At 39.9% G+C, this 15,741-nt stretch overlaps 2 protein-coding genes across 4 annotated transcripts in view; one reads left to right on the forward strand and one right to left on the reverse strand.

Moving 5' to 3' along the window:
* The window catches only part of IZUMO4 (IZUMO family member 4), a 31,762-nt gene extending 25,379 nt beyond the window's left edge, over positions 1-6,383 (forward strand). The window contains exons 12-13 of the mRNA XM_058163063.1: positions 2,271-2,293; positions 5,957-6,383. Coding sequence (XP_058019046.1) covers positions 2,271-2,293; positions 5,957-6,057 — 124 coding nt within the window. The 3' untranslated portion in view covers positions 6,058-6,383. The remainder of the gene's footprint in view (positions 1-2,270; positions 2,294-5,956) is intronic.
* Positions 6,384-6,535: 152 nt separating this feature from the next.
* AP3D1 (adaptor related protein complex 3 subunit delta 1) overlaps positions 6,536-15,741 on the reverse strand; it is a 60,252-nt gene continuing 51,046 nt past the window's right edge. Inside the window, exons 29-32 of one of the 3 annotated variants that reach the window (XM_058163399.1) lie at positions 14,768-14,853; positions 13,210-13,331; positions 10,614-10,693; positions 6,536-8,299 (exon numbers count right to left, since the gene is read on the reverse strand). In XM_058163399.1, the coding sequence (XP_058019382.1) occupies positions 8,204-8,299; positions 10,614-10,693; positions 13,210-13,331; positions 14,768-14,853 (384 nt within the window). In that variant the 3' untranslated portion in view covers positions 6,536-8,203. Of the gene's footprint in view, positions 8,300-10,613; positions 10,694-13,101; positions 13,332-14,767; positions 14,854-15,741 lie in introns of those variants that run through there. The other 2 variants (XM_058163398.1, XM_058163400.1) reach the window with 2 other exon arrangements.

The raw sequence follows: 15,741 nt of genomic DNA on the forward strand, positions 1-15,741 counted from the left end.
AAGGAATGCAGCAAGGAAGAATGTCTAGAGCTAAATGGCATTGGGTTTGTTTCTTAGTTCACACATTACTTAAGTGATTAGCAGAAATAAAAACAAAATGTAATTATAGCTTACTCAAGCAAGGAAGCCGAAACTGTATAGCCTCTCTCTCTCTCTCTCTCTCTCTCTCTCTCTCTCTCTATCTCTCCAATGTGGATAGTGGTGGGTTTCAAAAATTTTTACTACTGGTTCTGTGGATGTGGCTTGGTGGGCGTGGCATGGGTTGGTGGGTGTGGCTTGGTGGCATGTCAGGGGAAGGATACTGTAAAATCTCCATTCCCTCCCCACTCCAGGGGAAGAATACTGCAAAATCCCCATTTCCTCCCGATCAGCTGGGAGGCAATGAATAGATGGGGGCGGGGCCAGTCAGAGGTGGTATTTACCGGTTCTCCGAATTACGCAAAATTTCTGCTACTGGTTCTCCCGAACTGGTCAGAACCTGCTGAAACCCACCTCTGCCAAGGACCCCTCATTTTAATCCTGAGCCACAAATATTCTCCTTTATTGGTGCAATTAAGTTCAGAGAGCACCAAGGACTCTCAATCTGAACATAAATTAAGCAACCGTTCACTCCATAATGTGAATACGATTTCTCTTCGCGGCTTTTGCAATTGTCCTGTTTTGTCCCATGAATCATTACAACTAAGTGACAACTTTGGGAAGGCTCTGGCAGCCACACCTAGAGATTTGGAAAAGGCAGAATTGCTTCTTTCTGCAAACGTTGGCCGCAGCGTTTCAAGGTTTTTTTGAGAGATATTTTCTTTTCTTGTTCCGAAATGCATGGGATTGAATCTTCCACCTCAGAGAACAACACACATCACAGTAGTGACTGCACCAGTGGTGGGTTGCTCCTGGTTCGGTCCGGTTTCTGTGAACCGGTAGTAATGGCGGCGGGAGGCTCTGCCCACCCGCCCCGATGTCATCACTGACGATCTGCGCATGCGCAGAAGCTTCTGTGTATGCGCAGGAGCGCATCCGCATGCTCCCGTTGGAAACCGGTAGTAAAGGTAAGTGGAACCCACCCCTGGACTGCACTCGCACTTTGAACTATAAATTAGCCAAAACTATTTCAGTTTAATTGTGAGCTGGTGCATATTGCCTTAATGTGATATGTTTATGATTTGGTGGGTCACGTGAACCCAGAAAATTCTACCCCAGAAAGTTCTAGAAATTTCCGGAAGAAATTCAAGAGGCCCTTTGTTAAGAGACCCTTTGAAAGCCCGGATATAACCAAATCCTTCAGCAAAGGCTCTTTGTGAAGACAAAAATGTGATGATATTTTAGAACAAGGGGTAGACGTTCCTCCCCCTCAATTACTTGTCTGTGACAACAGGAAATTCCAGAATAAATGGATAAGTTTTCTAATTGGAGAGACATAAAAACGGGAGATCAGAGCCGCTTTTCAATTTGTGGATAAACTCATTTGGAGTTAGGAGGAGATCAAAAGGAGAAAAAGTTTGCTGATGATCCCACGCTGTTCAGAGTAAAAAAAAAAAATATGAAGGAATTGCAGCGAGAACCATGAAGATACCTCCACATTGGTAAACCGGAGCTTGTATGGGACAGGGAGGTGAAGAACCTCGCTGGTTGCTCTGGAAACATTGCAAATGTCTTATATACTGCAGTTAGATATTTCAGCATCATTTAGATCAGGGGTCTCCAACCTTGGCAGCTTTGAGACTTGTGGACTTCAACTCCCAGAACTCCTCAGCCAGCAAAGCTGCCTGAGGAACTCTGGGAGTTGAAGTCCACAAGACTTAAAATTGCCAAGGTTGGAGACTCCTGATTTAGATCAATACCCCACTAAAGACTGTTATCTAAGACAGTGTTTCTCAACCTTGGCAGTTTGAAGCTGTGTGGACTTCAACTCCCAGAATTCCCCAGCTAGCTGGCTAGGAAATTCTGGGAGTTGAAGTCCACACAGTTTCAAGCTGCAAGGGCAAATAAGAACCACTATCAGGAATGCTTGCAGGATTTAGTCCAAAAAGTCAAAAATGGTGTGATCAAGACACTGTCACTTATGTGCAATCACACCATCTTCTATGACCATAACCCTCTGGTGGACAACATCTTCCCATTATTATTATTTTTTTGCTTTTGAGATATTCAATGAATAGGATTCTGCTGCAGGTGGTGCTTGATTCAGAAAATATCCTTCTTTGATGTCTGCATTTAACCGTTCTTCAAACTTCCTCTAATACACTATTAACTTTAATTTCCTCTTTTTATAGCCCGGACACACTGAATTTTACAAGTAAGTTTCAAGAGCATGAAGATTTAATTCCTACAAAGAATGAGATCAAGAGGTCCACAGATCCATGTGTAATTTGTAATTTGTTAAACAATGTACTTTTCCCTACAAATGGGGGGGGGTATTCTTTTTTTAAAATTCTTTTTTCATAACAATTGTACATATTCAACAGAGCCGTGACATTATTGTATATTTCGGATCTACCTTCCATATAATTTCTATATACATTATATACACGTAATCAATAGCCATATATATATATATATATGTTTTCTGAGGTTTTCATGGGTGTTTGTATGTAGGTCTTTGGTTGTTCGGGTTTTCTCCCGTGTAAAATTGGAAGTGTCTTGGCGACGAAGATGACGAATGAGACTTCGTCGAAACGTCGCCAAGACACTTCCAATTTTACACGGGAGAAAACCCGAACAACCAAAGACCTACATATATATATATATACATACATATATATATATATGTACATATATATATATGTACCTACATATATATATATATAGTTTTCTATTTCTATTGATTGTCCATGTGTACCAATTTTCCCAGACCGCATAGTATTCTGAATCTTCTTTTTCTTGTAATTCTATGGTAAGCCTGTCCATTTCTGTGCAATCGTATAGGGGGGGGGGTATTCTTCAACCCCACCCAGAACTAACTGCAGTGTGATGCAGCCGTTCATCAATTTATACAGATATTTGAGATCACACCCTGCTAAATTATGATTTGCTTAACTGTGGTTTGAGTAAAATGCAATAGCCGAGTTTACAAATTCACTGATCCAAAACCCAAACCACATAATTGCAGGTGAAATGTGTGCCTTTATCAATGCCTGACCTTATTTTATGTGTAAAGAACTTCTAAGTATTACCTTTTATCAAGGCAGTTTTTGGGAGAGCTGTTTCCAAATCAGATTGCTGATTCTTAAGTAAGCAGGGTTATGTTATTTTAGGCAGTGCTATTACTAACTTAAGCTACTTTACTTGATTACTTTCATTTGATTGGCTACATTTGCAAATCTTTACTAATGAGGAATCGAGTCCTAGGAAGGATGTTTTAGGAATGATACTGAGAAGCTGGATCTTCTTTAGAAGAAGGTAATGAAGTTCTCAACCTTGGTTGTTTGCTTGCAGACATTTCGTTGCCCAAGTAGGCAACATCATCGTGCTACTGGGTGTGGGGTTTGCAATGACGAGGTAAAGAAGGAAAACATAGGAAGAATAGTTGGAAATGGATGTTTTGCCTGGAGAAGACAAAGAGACATGATAGTTGTATTTCAACTGTTGCTATGTAGAACCTAGGGCAAACCCGTGCAGTTATTCCAGAAGACAGAATAAGAAATGTTTAAATTAAGAGGAAGTAGACCTTTGTTCAATATCAGGAACAATTTCCCAGCAGTAAGGGCTGCTTAACAGTGAAATAGGCCTACTTGGGAAGAAGACCATACTCACTGAACATTTTTAATCAGTGGCTAAAATCTCAGCCTTCTTGAAAGACAGTACTCAAGAAAAATATTTAAATGAATGGAAGAACTGGATTGACTATATTCAAAATAGATATCAGATTAAGAAATTTCGGATTGCTTTTGAATGAAGGATGTTATTTTTGATTTTAATGGAAGAAGTCAGGTTATGTGAGAGAGAAAGATTATAATTGTGTTAGATTTTAAAAATTTAATGTATGACTATTTTGTTTAATGAATTATACCTTGTGTTTGCTCCGGGAAGTCGGGGGGGGGGGGAATTTAATTGTTGTTGTAAAACTTTTTCAATTAAAAAAAACAAAAACATTTTTAATCAGAAGCTAGATAACTACCTATCTGAAATCTTGTTAAAGATGAATTCCATTTCTCGGCAGTTGGGCTAGAACAGGGGTGTCCCAACTTGCATCGTCAATATGTCTTCGCATGACGTATTGCGACTTTTTCCCCTTTGCTAAACCGGGTGTGGACATGCGCAGCACCTAACGCATACGGCTGCGAGTTTGACATCCCTGGGCTATAAGATCTCTAAATTCCTTCCCAATTCTTATCTACCACAATTCCAAATACTCTGTTCACCTAACACAATCTGAAGAGGATAGTGGATTATCGCTCACATTATTCCCAACTGTTATGCTAGCTAGGGTTGAAGGAAGTTGGAATCTAATTTCATGGGCCACGCTCCCGGTTACCCAGAGCAGGTGCAAAGAGGAATGCCTTAAAGCAGGGGTCTCCAACCTTGGTCCCTTTAAGACTTGTGGACTTCAACTCCCAGAGTCCCTCAGCCAGCAAAGTTGAAGTCCACAAGTCTTAAAGGGACCAAGGTTGGAGACCCCTGCCTTAAAGTCAATTGTTTTTCAACCATAGCAACTTGCGGATATGGGTAATCTTCGACTTATGGCCACAAATGAGCCCATTTCGGTTGCTAAGCAAGAGAGTTAAGTGAGTTTTGCCCCATTTTGCTAGTTATTAAGCAAATCATTGCAGTTATGAAGTGAATCATATGGCCATTAAGTGAATCTCGGTTGACGGAAGTGGTCTGGAAAGTTACAAATGGTGATCACATGACCCCAGGACAGTGCAACCATCGTAAATATATGCCAGTTGACAAGTGTCCAAATTTTGATTATGCAACCCATGGGGATGCTGCAATGGCTGTGTGAGAAGTGGTCATAGGTCCCTTTTTTTCAGTGCTGTTATAACTTTGAACTGTCACTAAGCAAAAGTTGAGGATTACCTAGATATGGAATTCTGGAAGTTGAAGTCCATATATCTTCAAGTTGGCAAGACTGAGAAAGATTCCCTTTAGTTAAGATCAGCATTTTTTATTGCGAGAATACCACCTCTTAGATCAGGGCTACGAAATTCAGAACCTAATTTAAAACACTCTTTGAAAGTGGCCGCCTCTGCCAAACCAGGACGAAATGGAAGAGGCTGATCTTACTCTTCTTGATTTACACTTGTCCCATCTACAATCCTCTGTAGACTGTTCCCAAGAAGTTCAAAACTAATCCCCCACAAAAGTAAGACTTTTTTTATGATGCCCCCTTGCTGCAGGTTATATACTTCAACTTCAAATGGCTTCTCTTCCATAAAATTTGGCTAACTTTATTGAACACCAAGTTTTTTTGCCGAAGTTGACTGATGATTTTAAAAAGAGATCTTTTTTAAAAAGAGACTTGTCCCTGGAGCAATTGGTGTCTAAGTGGAACTTTTAGCCCAGTGGTGTCCAAACTTGGCTACTTTAAGACCTGGACTTCAACTCCCAGAATTTTCCAGTCTGGGGAATTCTGGGAGTTGAAGTCCACAGGTCTTAAAAGTGAATAAAAGCAAATATGTGTGTCCCAGGATTATGTTGCAAAATCTAATCTGAGTCAGTTTTAAAGCAGCCAAGGCTGGACATCCCTACTTTGGTCAAAAATAATATTCAAGTGAATCACAGCAAAGGGGATGTTGAGTCTGAGCCATATATTTTGATTAGAGGTAACCTATAGGGGGAAAGCATTTCTAATGAACTGAGACACCCTTTAGAACTTTCTGTACTTTACTCAATTTCCAGCCCAAGTCTTGAAGGACTTGTTTTGTCTTGGGCTTATGGGTGGTGCTCACCTAACAATTATGAGGCGGTGGGAAGAGTTATAAATAATATCTGTGGGTTTCTTTCTCTCTCTTCATAGGCATAGGAGATACTCTGTCAAAAAACTGGCTCAAAATGATGGCTTTGAAGGATATGGAAGAGGACACCACTCTCTTAAATCTACTTGAGCCCAATTGTTGAATTGCTGAGTTGCTGTTTCTTCTGTGTAACACAAATGTGACACACAAAATAAAGTGAAGAGATCCATCCAAATGGCTATCCTGATGATTAATCCCACTATATTCGCATGCAAATTGAAGAAGTTTATTTTCTTAATATCTCTGTTCCCCAGCAGTGTGGAAAATGTCTTGGAGCCTTTCTGAAACCAAATGGATAAAAAAAGAAAAATAATGATAGGCTCCCTCTTACTGGTCAAATTAAAGTGATTGGGTGAAGGCAGCAATGATGGCTATTCACAATCTTACAAAAGGAACCATGATTAAAACTCCTTTAAAACCTGGATTTCAATCCACTATTAAGGGCCAGGAGGCAATTCGAACCAAGCGGAAAAAGGCTTGAATACCTTTAAAAATTCCGCATTCACCATTTAAGATTGAAGGCACAATTCAAAAGATTTTTAAATTCTGTAAGTTTTGAAATTTTATTCGATCATCTTGACACAAAAAATTCTTACAGCAGCTTCGTGGTATGTATTTTGTGGGGGAATGTCAATAGTAAATAACTTTTTCTTTTAAACATAACATATTGTACAATTTTCAGAAGAGTTTTAGAATCACTGTAAGAGAACAGACTCTACATGCTAAAGTGACAAGTTTTCATCCAGGAATATATATATTTATATATATAGATATATATATTTAAAACCCACTAACTTCAAGGAGCATTTGCCCTTTTAAGACATTTCTGAATATGCGCAGATTTCCCAACCCCCAACAAAATCTGCACTAATCCACAAAAAGTCAACAAATAACACTCTCTGCCTTGCTCCTTGCAATAACTGCTTCACCAGCGTCTGCTGCAATATTGGGAGAATGCTAAATTATTCTCAGTAAATCTTGCAGCTCGGCTCCCAACAGACATAATTACTGTACTGATATTAAAAAAAAAGAAAGAAAAGACCCCTGACCACACAGAAGAATATTGAGGCACCAAATGTCTTGAAACATAGAGGACATAATGCAAGCCAGAGACCTTCGGGTTCTGTTGGTTCCATCCTGTGTCCCCCCCACATCGCCCCTGAACACACACACCCCCTGGCAGTTCAGGATTCTAAATATCAGTGTTTGGAGTATCCAATAGTGAAGTTTCATTGTGAGAGTATTTTTTAAAAATCGAGTTAAGGGCTGCCATGGTGCAATTTCTCATTAACTTTGAGCAACAATCAAGGTGTCCCACCCTATTTGTAACTGATCATCACTAATATCTTCCCATCTTGCAGAGGAGAAAAAGAAAAGTTTGCCAAGAAAAGAAAAGAAAAGAAAAAGAAACCACTGGCTGCAACTATGGAGTGCGGACACTTTCAAAAACAAACTGTCATTAGATTGTGGCCATCTGCTTAAGTGTAGGCTTTGTAAAAGCTGGGCATGGCAGATTGGCCCCACTGTAGGATTGTTCAACCTAACATAGAAGAAAGAAAAAAAATATATCACAAAACCCCCAAATCCACACAGACACAATGACTTTGGACTTCTAATTAGGCTACTTTTCGTTAATTCCAGGAATGAGATATTGCATTAGACTTGAAAACATTCCTGTGGGAGCCCACCCTGATGAGAGAGGATCAACCAATCCCAGCCTGGGGCAGCAGGAAATGTTCTGGAACAGCCGTAGGGAAGGAGGGAAGACGCATCCCAATTGGTTGAAGACGAGGGACATCCTGACCTTTTTCTCCTTTTAAGCGCGGGGCAGTTTAAAACGATAAATGGAATCGACCTGCTCTTGCACCAGGAGAGGCACAAGCACACCCAGGGATGCCGTTGGGTTTCCAATATGGACTCTGCATCTCCTCTACCCCGTTTTCTCCCTTGCCAGGATGTCAATCCAATTGGGGAGCTCTCTGTTATGGTCGCATCGTTCCAAACGGAGGGGAGAGGAGAGCACAGTTCTAAGATGTGTAAACCGTAACAAAATTAAAACAAAAATATAACAAACACAACAACCCAGGAGGGAGGAGGAAATGGAAAACACATGCCCTGGGAGATCAAACATGCGCACAGAGGGAGAGAAATTGAATGCTCCAGTGGTGTCAGTCCCGTGAGCCTCCTCGGGGATGCTGCTCGTCCGGAGGGCCAGAAGGACGAGGGGCTGTGCCCGATTCCGAGAGCACTCAGCATTTTGACAATGTTTCTTTGAATTCTGACAACAGGTTTCCCAATAAGGTTGAATCATCGCATTTTCCATCAATGGACACAGAGTTTTCTCCCTGCCAAAAGGATTCATTGAAGGGGGGGGGGAGAGAGAGAGAGAGAGAGAGAGAGAGAGAGAGAAATAGTTTTTCTGGGTTAGATAGCATGATTCTTGGCTCTTTGTTTGTATCCCTTTATTACATCCAATGCATCTTTATACCGCCCTGAGTCCTTCGGGAAAAGGGCGGTATAAAAATCGAATAAATAATAATAATAATCTTCCTCCTCCTATTTTCCCCACAACAAGAACCTTGTCAGGTGAGCTGGTCTGTGAGAGAGACTGGCTCAAAGTCACTGGCCAGCTTACATGCCTAAGGCGGGACTAGAACTCACTGTCTCCTGGTGATTAGCACAGTCACTTAAGCGGTTTTTGTGCCTAAAATGAGGACTAGAACTACTGTAGTTTCCCCATTTCTAGCCTGGTGCCTTAAACACTAGATCAGGGGTCTCCAACCTTGGCAACTTTAAGACTTGTGGACTCCAACTTTGCTGGCTGAGGAACTCTGGGAGTTGAAGTCCACAAGTCTTAAAGTTGTCAAGGTTGGAGACCCCTGTACTAGATCAAATTGTTTCTCATAATCATCCTTCCTCTCATCTGCCTGGAAACTGAATCATGTTTGTTCTTTTCTCCTATTCTTACAAGGAGATGTCAAGATTCACCTGTCTGTTAGGAAGCAACTCCACAGTTCTCCCCTGTTGAAGGGAGGGCAATCCACATTATGGATTTAGCAGGGAGTCAGATTGAGAGAGGTGTTCAACAGACAAGATTTAACTTTCTCTCTTTAAAAAGCAAATCGAAGCTGGAAGTTGACAAAATATACAAAGCTACTAATGCCACTTCCTGTCATCTGATGGCCATCGTCTTTGTGTTCCGTAAATGATATGTTTAAATGATGTGAAGATGCATGTAAGTATTATTTAAGAAAGAGTGCAGAGAAGAGCAACAAAGATGATTAGGGGACTGGAGGCTAAAACATACGAAGAACGGTTGCAGGAATTCGGTATGCCTAGTTTAATGAAAAGAAGGACTAGGGGAGACATGATAGCAGTGTTCCAATATCTCAGGGATTGCCACAAAGAAGAGGGAGTCAAACTATTCTCCAAAGCACCTGAGGGTAGAACAAGAAGCAATGGGTGGAAACTAATCAAGGAGAGAAGCACCTAGAACTAAGGAGAAATTTCCTGACAGTTAGAACAATTAATCAGTGGAACAACTTGCCTGCAGAAGTTGTAAATGCTCCAACACTGGAAATTTTTAAGAAAATGTTGGATAGCCATTTGTCTGAAATGGTGTAGGGTTTCCTGCCTGGGCAGGGGGTTGGACTAGAAGACCTCCAAGGTCCCTTCCAACTCTGATATTATTATTGCAAATACAGAGCAACACTATTGTGTCAATTTCTTTTGCATTAATTGTTGGAACTGATTTATTATTTAATAGTGATATTCTAACTAAAGATGTTATTAAGAGTGTAGGTGGACCTCACCTAATGACCATTTGTTTAGAGATCATTCAAAGTTATGACTGTGCTGGAAAAAATGGATTTACACCCAATCTTTGAAGTTGTGATCATGACTCAGGGGCTTGGCAATCTTTGCACATGTTATGAAGGTTGCAGATGCCTGTGGCCATGTGATATGATGAAATCTGTGGATGGCCTTGAGGAAAGAGGAGTCATGAGAAGCAGGAGCCCCCCAGTGGCCTAATCGTCAGAAAAGGAATCTTAGTAAGGATAGTTCTAATTGTTCAAGTGGCAGGGGGGAGTTTGTACTTTCAGACAGGATTGCAGGATTCTGATCATGCAGCCTCACCATAAAGGTTGCCTAATCAGTCGTGTTTACCTGGAAGAGCTGACAGGGGATCACCTTTTGCGACCCCCATAGCAAGATTCCGACAAGCAAAGTCAATGGAAAAGCTGGCAAAAGGGTGCAAATCAGTCACGTGATGTCTCACTTAAATCCCCGCATGTGGGATTCACTGAACAAATGCAACCGGAAGTGGCAAAACTTCCATTGTAAGTTGGTATGGTCAAATTAGTTTCTGCTTTCTGATCACATCATTTAGTGAGAGAGCGCCATTTTGAATTACAGTCATTACGTAAGGACAACTTATTTGCATTTTATTGTAGGAAGTAACAAAATCTAGAGATGAGAAAAATTACTACCTACAGGGCCCATGATTAAAATACCCGATTTCTGCAAACCATCATATGCACAATGGGACAGTGTCCTATTACGCTTTACCTTTTGTAGCTGACTGATTAAACACATGCTAATGCTATCACCACATTATTGGTTGCACAATTTTGTGCTTTGACTTGTTTTTGGATTCACCTTTTTCACAAGTAGGCAGACATGATGGCCCTGGATAGAACGGCTGTACATGGATGCACAGGCCCCCATGCGTTCAACAACTGAAAGAAAAAAGAAAATGGTTAAAGTGCTTCCATCCCTCCCCCAAATAATTATTTTTATTTATTTATTTAATTTTGTCATAACAATATACACAAGCATAACACAAAAGATTATATAATATATAAACATATATATGAGGAGAAACAAGGTAGTATAAGCATATATATATATATATAGGGGAAGAAACAATAGGACAGGAACGGTAGGCACTTGAGTTTTAAAAAAAAGAAAGAATTGCACAGCTTTAACAAATGCGTATCTGCATGAGCCACTGATCTAAATAGATAAATTAGCCGGTCACTCAGGTGGACAAAATAACAAATGATGGGGAGAGGGAAGAATCCCAAGTACCAAAAATCATGTTTATCTGACTATTTTTTATTGACAATTGGGATTTGTTCCGCTCTTTTTAGTGTCTGCTTTCCTCTTCATTCTTCAGAAAAGAAACAAGTCATTTTTCCCAGGGCACATCATTCTCATACATATCCCTAGATTGATGACATCACATTGGGCAGATGCAGCAAAATTACTGAGCCCCAGCAAGTAATTGCACTGAGACAGCACAGCAAATCTGCTGTAGCGAAACATCTCCTCTAAGTCTAAGAAGAGATGCTTTTGGCGCATGGAATTAGCAGTTTTCTCATGGGAAGTCATTTGAGAAGCACTAGCAATTATGTTTCTCCTTCTAATAACGAGACAAAACTAGCACAGCAACTCACACAAAGTTCAATAAGAAGCCTCCTGCAAGCTTGCATGGTTTTAATTCCCTTTTTAAAAACCCAAGATACCTCTCTATGATTTATTTGTTTATCGTATAGCATGTTCACATCACATTTCAATAAAAACTCAAAGAGATAATAATCTAAAATATGAAACATGAAGTCTAAAATATTATAGACCTCTCTAGGAATTCCTAGGTGACAGAAGCAGATTTTTCTTGTCATTTCAGCTACTCCATTAAAATTCCATGGAATTTCTGGAATGAACTTTATTCTTGCTTTTTTGGATCATAAAGTATTGTTTCCCCTCTGGATTATGATTGTAAATTGTTACCAGAACAACAGAGTTGGAAGGGACCTTGGGGGTCTTCTAATCCAATCCCCTGCTCAAGCTGGAGACCCTATCATTTCAGATAAATGATTGCCCAATCTCTTCTTTAAAATCGCCAGTGTTAACCTGTTATTTGGGTAACCTGCCCTAGGAACACTTTTGAGACGAAGGGTAGTATGTGAATTGAAATCATCATCAACCACAGCCAGCCCTCAGATGAAATTTGCCCTGAAGGGTGCCAAGGAAATTGGGGAGCCTTTTTGGGTTGACTTGTCCTGTCATTCCCAAGATGAGAACTTTCACTGCCATTTGGAGGTCTCAGGATAGAAAAGCTGGCTTACATCCAAGGCAGAACATATTCACTACCTAACAGATCAATATTTCTCAAACTCAGCAAATTTAAGGTATGCGGAGTTCAATTTCCAGAATTCCCAGCATGCTGGCTGGGGAATTCTGAGAGTTGAAGTTCACACATCTTAAAGTTGCTGAGACTGAAAAACACTGGAATAGACAATCTTGCATCTGAAAAAAGGGGACCACCTCAGTCAATCTAACTAAATATTTCCTATTCTCAAGTGATAGCAATTTTTGCAGCGACATAAGCATGGAAAAGCTTGTTTACACCTTCCTGGTATTTAATGTATTAAGAAGAAATATTCTGCATACAAATCACAAGTTACTTTGGAGTGGGAGCAACAAAGTAGCAAGAACAATTTTCCTTTTGAGTACCTTTTACAAAATGCTTAATCTCACATTCTTGGTTTACTTCTGTTAAAATATATGCTTTACACATACACAAGCAATTCAAGATGGGAGATAGAAGTGACTGCTGCATTATAAAAGATTATAATCTTTTATAATTATTTATTTTAAATTATTTATTATAATTATAATTATATTGAGACACCGAGTTTAAAAGAAAGGGAGCAAGGAAGAACAATTAGGAAAAAGAAAATAACTTCAGAAAAAGCAGTTACATTTGTTCCAGCAACTGCACCATATTAACAACCATCAGCATTTAAAGATGGCATGCAAGTTTTGGAATATAGGGTATACTTTCAGAAGGAGCAAACTCTTGTACCCCAAATTTTCAGAATCCTAATTGGAATGGATTCTGCAAAAAAAAACATTCCAGTCTTTCACAACCTAATATTCCCTAGATATACTGTGAAGCAACATCCAGAGCTTAGAACTGGGAAACTCTGTAAGTCAGAGTCTCTCAACAAATTGAGAGCTGCCAGGCTGGGAAGATTAGTAGGTTACCACCTGTTCAATGTTAAGAAACTAAAGCTAAAGCTAAAGACTAACAATGGCTGATTGTCAACTGCTTGAAGAACTTTGCAAAATGAGGGCTCACCAATCTTTGGATGACCCTGAAGTGGGGAAGTTTATGCCCAACAGCAGAGTTGTAAGCCAATATGGACAAAACTGTATGAGTCAAGGAGTCTTCTTAGCAGGAACTCACCAGAGAAATGATGGTGGAAGCAAATTTTTGCCAGGAGGTGATGGAAAGGGATAGTGATGCCATCAACTTTAATTGAGCTAGCATGCAGGTCCCCCAACTCCAGCAGCTTGGCAAAAGCATCACTGTGGAAAATACAAAGAGGAAGTAGCTTAGATGAACAGTGGAGGAAGTTGGAAATTACAGAATGGCTAACCATCTACATTGACCTGTCTGATATTAAAGGGGATTTTAAAACTTATTCCAAGCTCAGTTCATTTTTACTTTCTGTAATTTGAATAAAAGAGAATATATGTAACTAGGAATTGAATTGGTTGTTTGCTTGCAACCAATGCCTGATGATGATGTTATCTGGTTGGATAGTGAAACATCTACAAGTAAACAATCAAGCTCAGAGAGCACCACACTTTTTCTGTAATCTTTGGGGGTGCTTCCTCCATTGGTCATCTGCTTACTGTATTCTTACATTAGAAAGCACATTAGAAAAAGTCAGATCCAAGGAATAAAACAAAAGCTGTTATCATTTGGTTGACAACAAAATCCTCCAGACAGCTATTTACATTTATTACAGATTAGTAGGTTACCTCCTGTTCAGTGTTAGGAAACCAAGGCTAAAGACTAACAATGGCTGATTGTCAACTTTGCAGTCTCACTATTGTAACATAAGATATTATGAAATTGCTACAATACTGTATATACTGTATATATTGTATATTATTATACTGTACATCTGAATAATCTATTATTCAACAGTAATCACCTGGAATTTTTTTCTAATTACATTATACTCTGAATTTTTCACATTCTATGTAATCCTAAGGCAAAAAAACAACTATTTCCATTAATTTCCCCATTAAAGTGTTCTCACAGATATAATTAAATACCCAGGAATGGATGCTATAAAGGGAAACTCACTTCAAACCATTTTAGCTCTTTTAAGATTTCCTAAAAGATTCTACCTTGCATAGCTGGACATCATCCAACCTGCATGTTTCTTCTTTTTCTTCAAAACTTTCTGCAAAACCTACAATGTCTCTGAAAACACTGACATAGTCTGCTACTTTCCATTAATGAACTAGGTATTAATTACTCTTCACTAAACGTACCTACATTTTTCTAGAGTGCTACAGTTGATGTGATTTTTTGCTACATCATCCTAAAATCCTACATGAGAATGTATGCTTTTGCAAGTTTTACAAATTTCAGTATTTTTCTGTGCAATTAACCAAAGCTCAAGAGATTTTAAAGAAAACATATTCATTTTAAGAATGTGCAAGGGTAATTTTTGGCTGTGACAAATACTCTGCTACCCTTAGAAATTATGCTACGGATCTCTGTAATATAGCTTGAGTGTGTGTAACTGAAGCAGCATCATATTCTTCCCCTACTTAAGGGTGCTTTGAGTCTTCTTACATTCTCACTGAATTTTGTCTGCAAATTCATCAAGTTACAGCCACATCATTGCAAGAATAATAATGTTGATCTATAGTTAAGAGCACAGCATATTTCTTTCAACAAATGAAGAACAAGTTGCTTTTCTTCAGGAAGTAACATAACTTACCTGTAACAGGGCGTCGTAATTAGATAAGAGGCACAACTGAAGTACAGCTTAAAGTCTAACTTTTCATGTGTTGAGCCTTCATCGTCCTGCAGCATAATGACAAATGCAGGTAAACTCACAGGACCAAAACCAGTTGTCCAACAAGTGGATGAGACAGTTTAAACATTCTTAAAAGAGCATCAGCCCAAACAGATACTGGGAAGGGGAGGGAGTCAGAAGGCCTTTAAAGCAGGGGTCCCCAACCGTGGTAACTTTAAGACTTGTGGACTTCAACTCCCAGAGTTCCTCAGCCAGCAAAGCTGGCTGAGGAATTCTCGGAGTTTATTTATTTATTTATTTAATCAAATTTTTATACCGCCCTATCTCCCGAAGGACTCAGGGCGGTTTACAGCCTAATAAAAACACAAGAATAAATACACGATAAAAACAATATTTAAAAAACTTATTGAATTAGGCCAGATTTAAAATTATAATTAAAATGATAAAAAAAACCATTTAAAAGCTAAATTTAAAAAATTAAAATTCTAGGCCAGTCCTGCGCAGATAAATAGATGTGTCTTAAGCTCGCGGCGAAAGGTTCGAAGGTCAGGAAGTTGGCGGAGTCCTGGGGGAAGTTCATTCCAGAGGGTGGGAGCCCCCACAGAGAAGGCCCTTCCCCTGGGTGTCGCCAGTCGGCACTGCCTGGCGGACGGCACCCTAAGGAGTCCCTCTCTGTGAGAGCGTACGGGTTGGTGGGAGGCAATCGGTGGCAGTAGACGGTCCCGTAAGTAACCCGGCCCTATGCCATGGAGCGCTTTAAAGATAGTAACCAAAACGCGCACCCGAAGCGCACCCGAAAGCCACAGGTAGCCAGTGCAGCCTGCGCAGGAGTGGTGTCACATGGGAGCCACGAGGGGCTCCCTCTGTCACCCGCGCAGCTGCATTCTGAACTAACTGGAGCCTCTGGATGCTCTTCAAGGGGAGTCCCATGTAGA

The sequence above is a fragment of the Ahaetulla prasina genome, chromosome 1, assembly GCF_028640845.1.
Source record: "Ahaetulla prasina isolate Xishuangbanna chromosome 1, ASM2864084v1, whole genome shotgun sequence".
NCBI classification, from domain to species: Eukaryota; Metazoa; Chordata; class Lepidosauria; order Squamata; family Colubridae; genus Ahaetulla; species Ahaetulla prasina.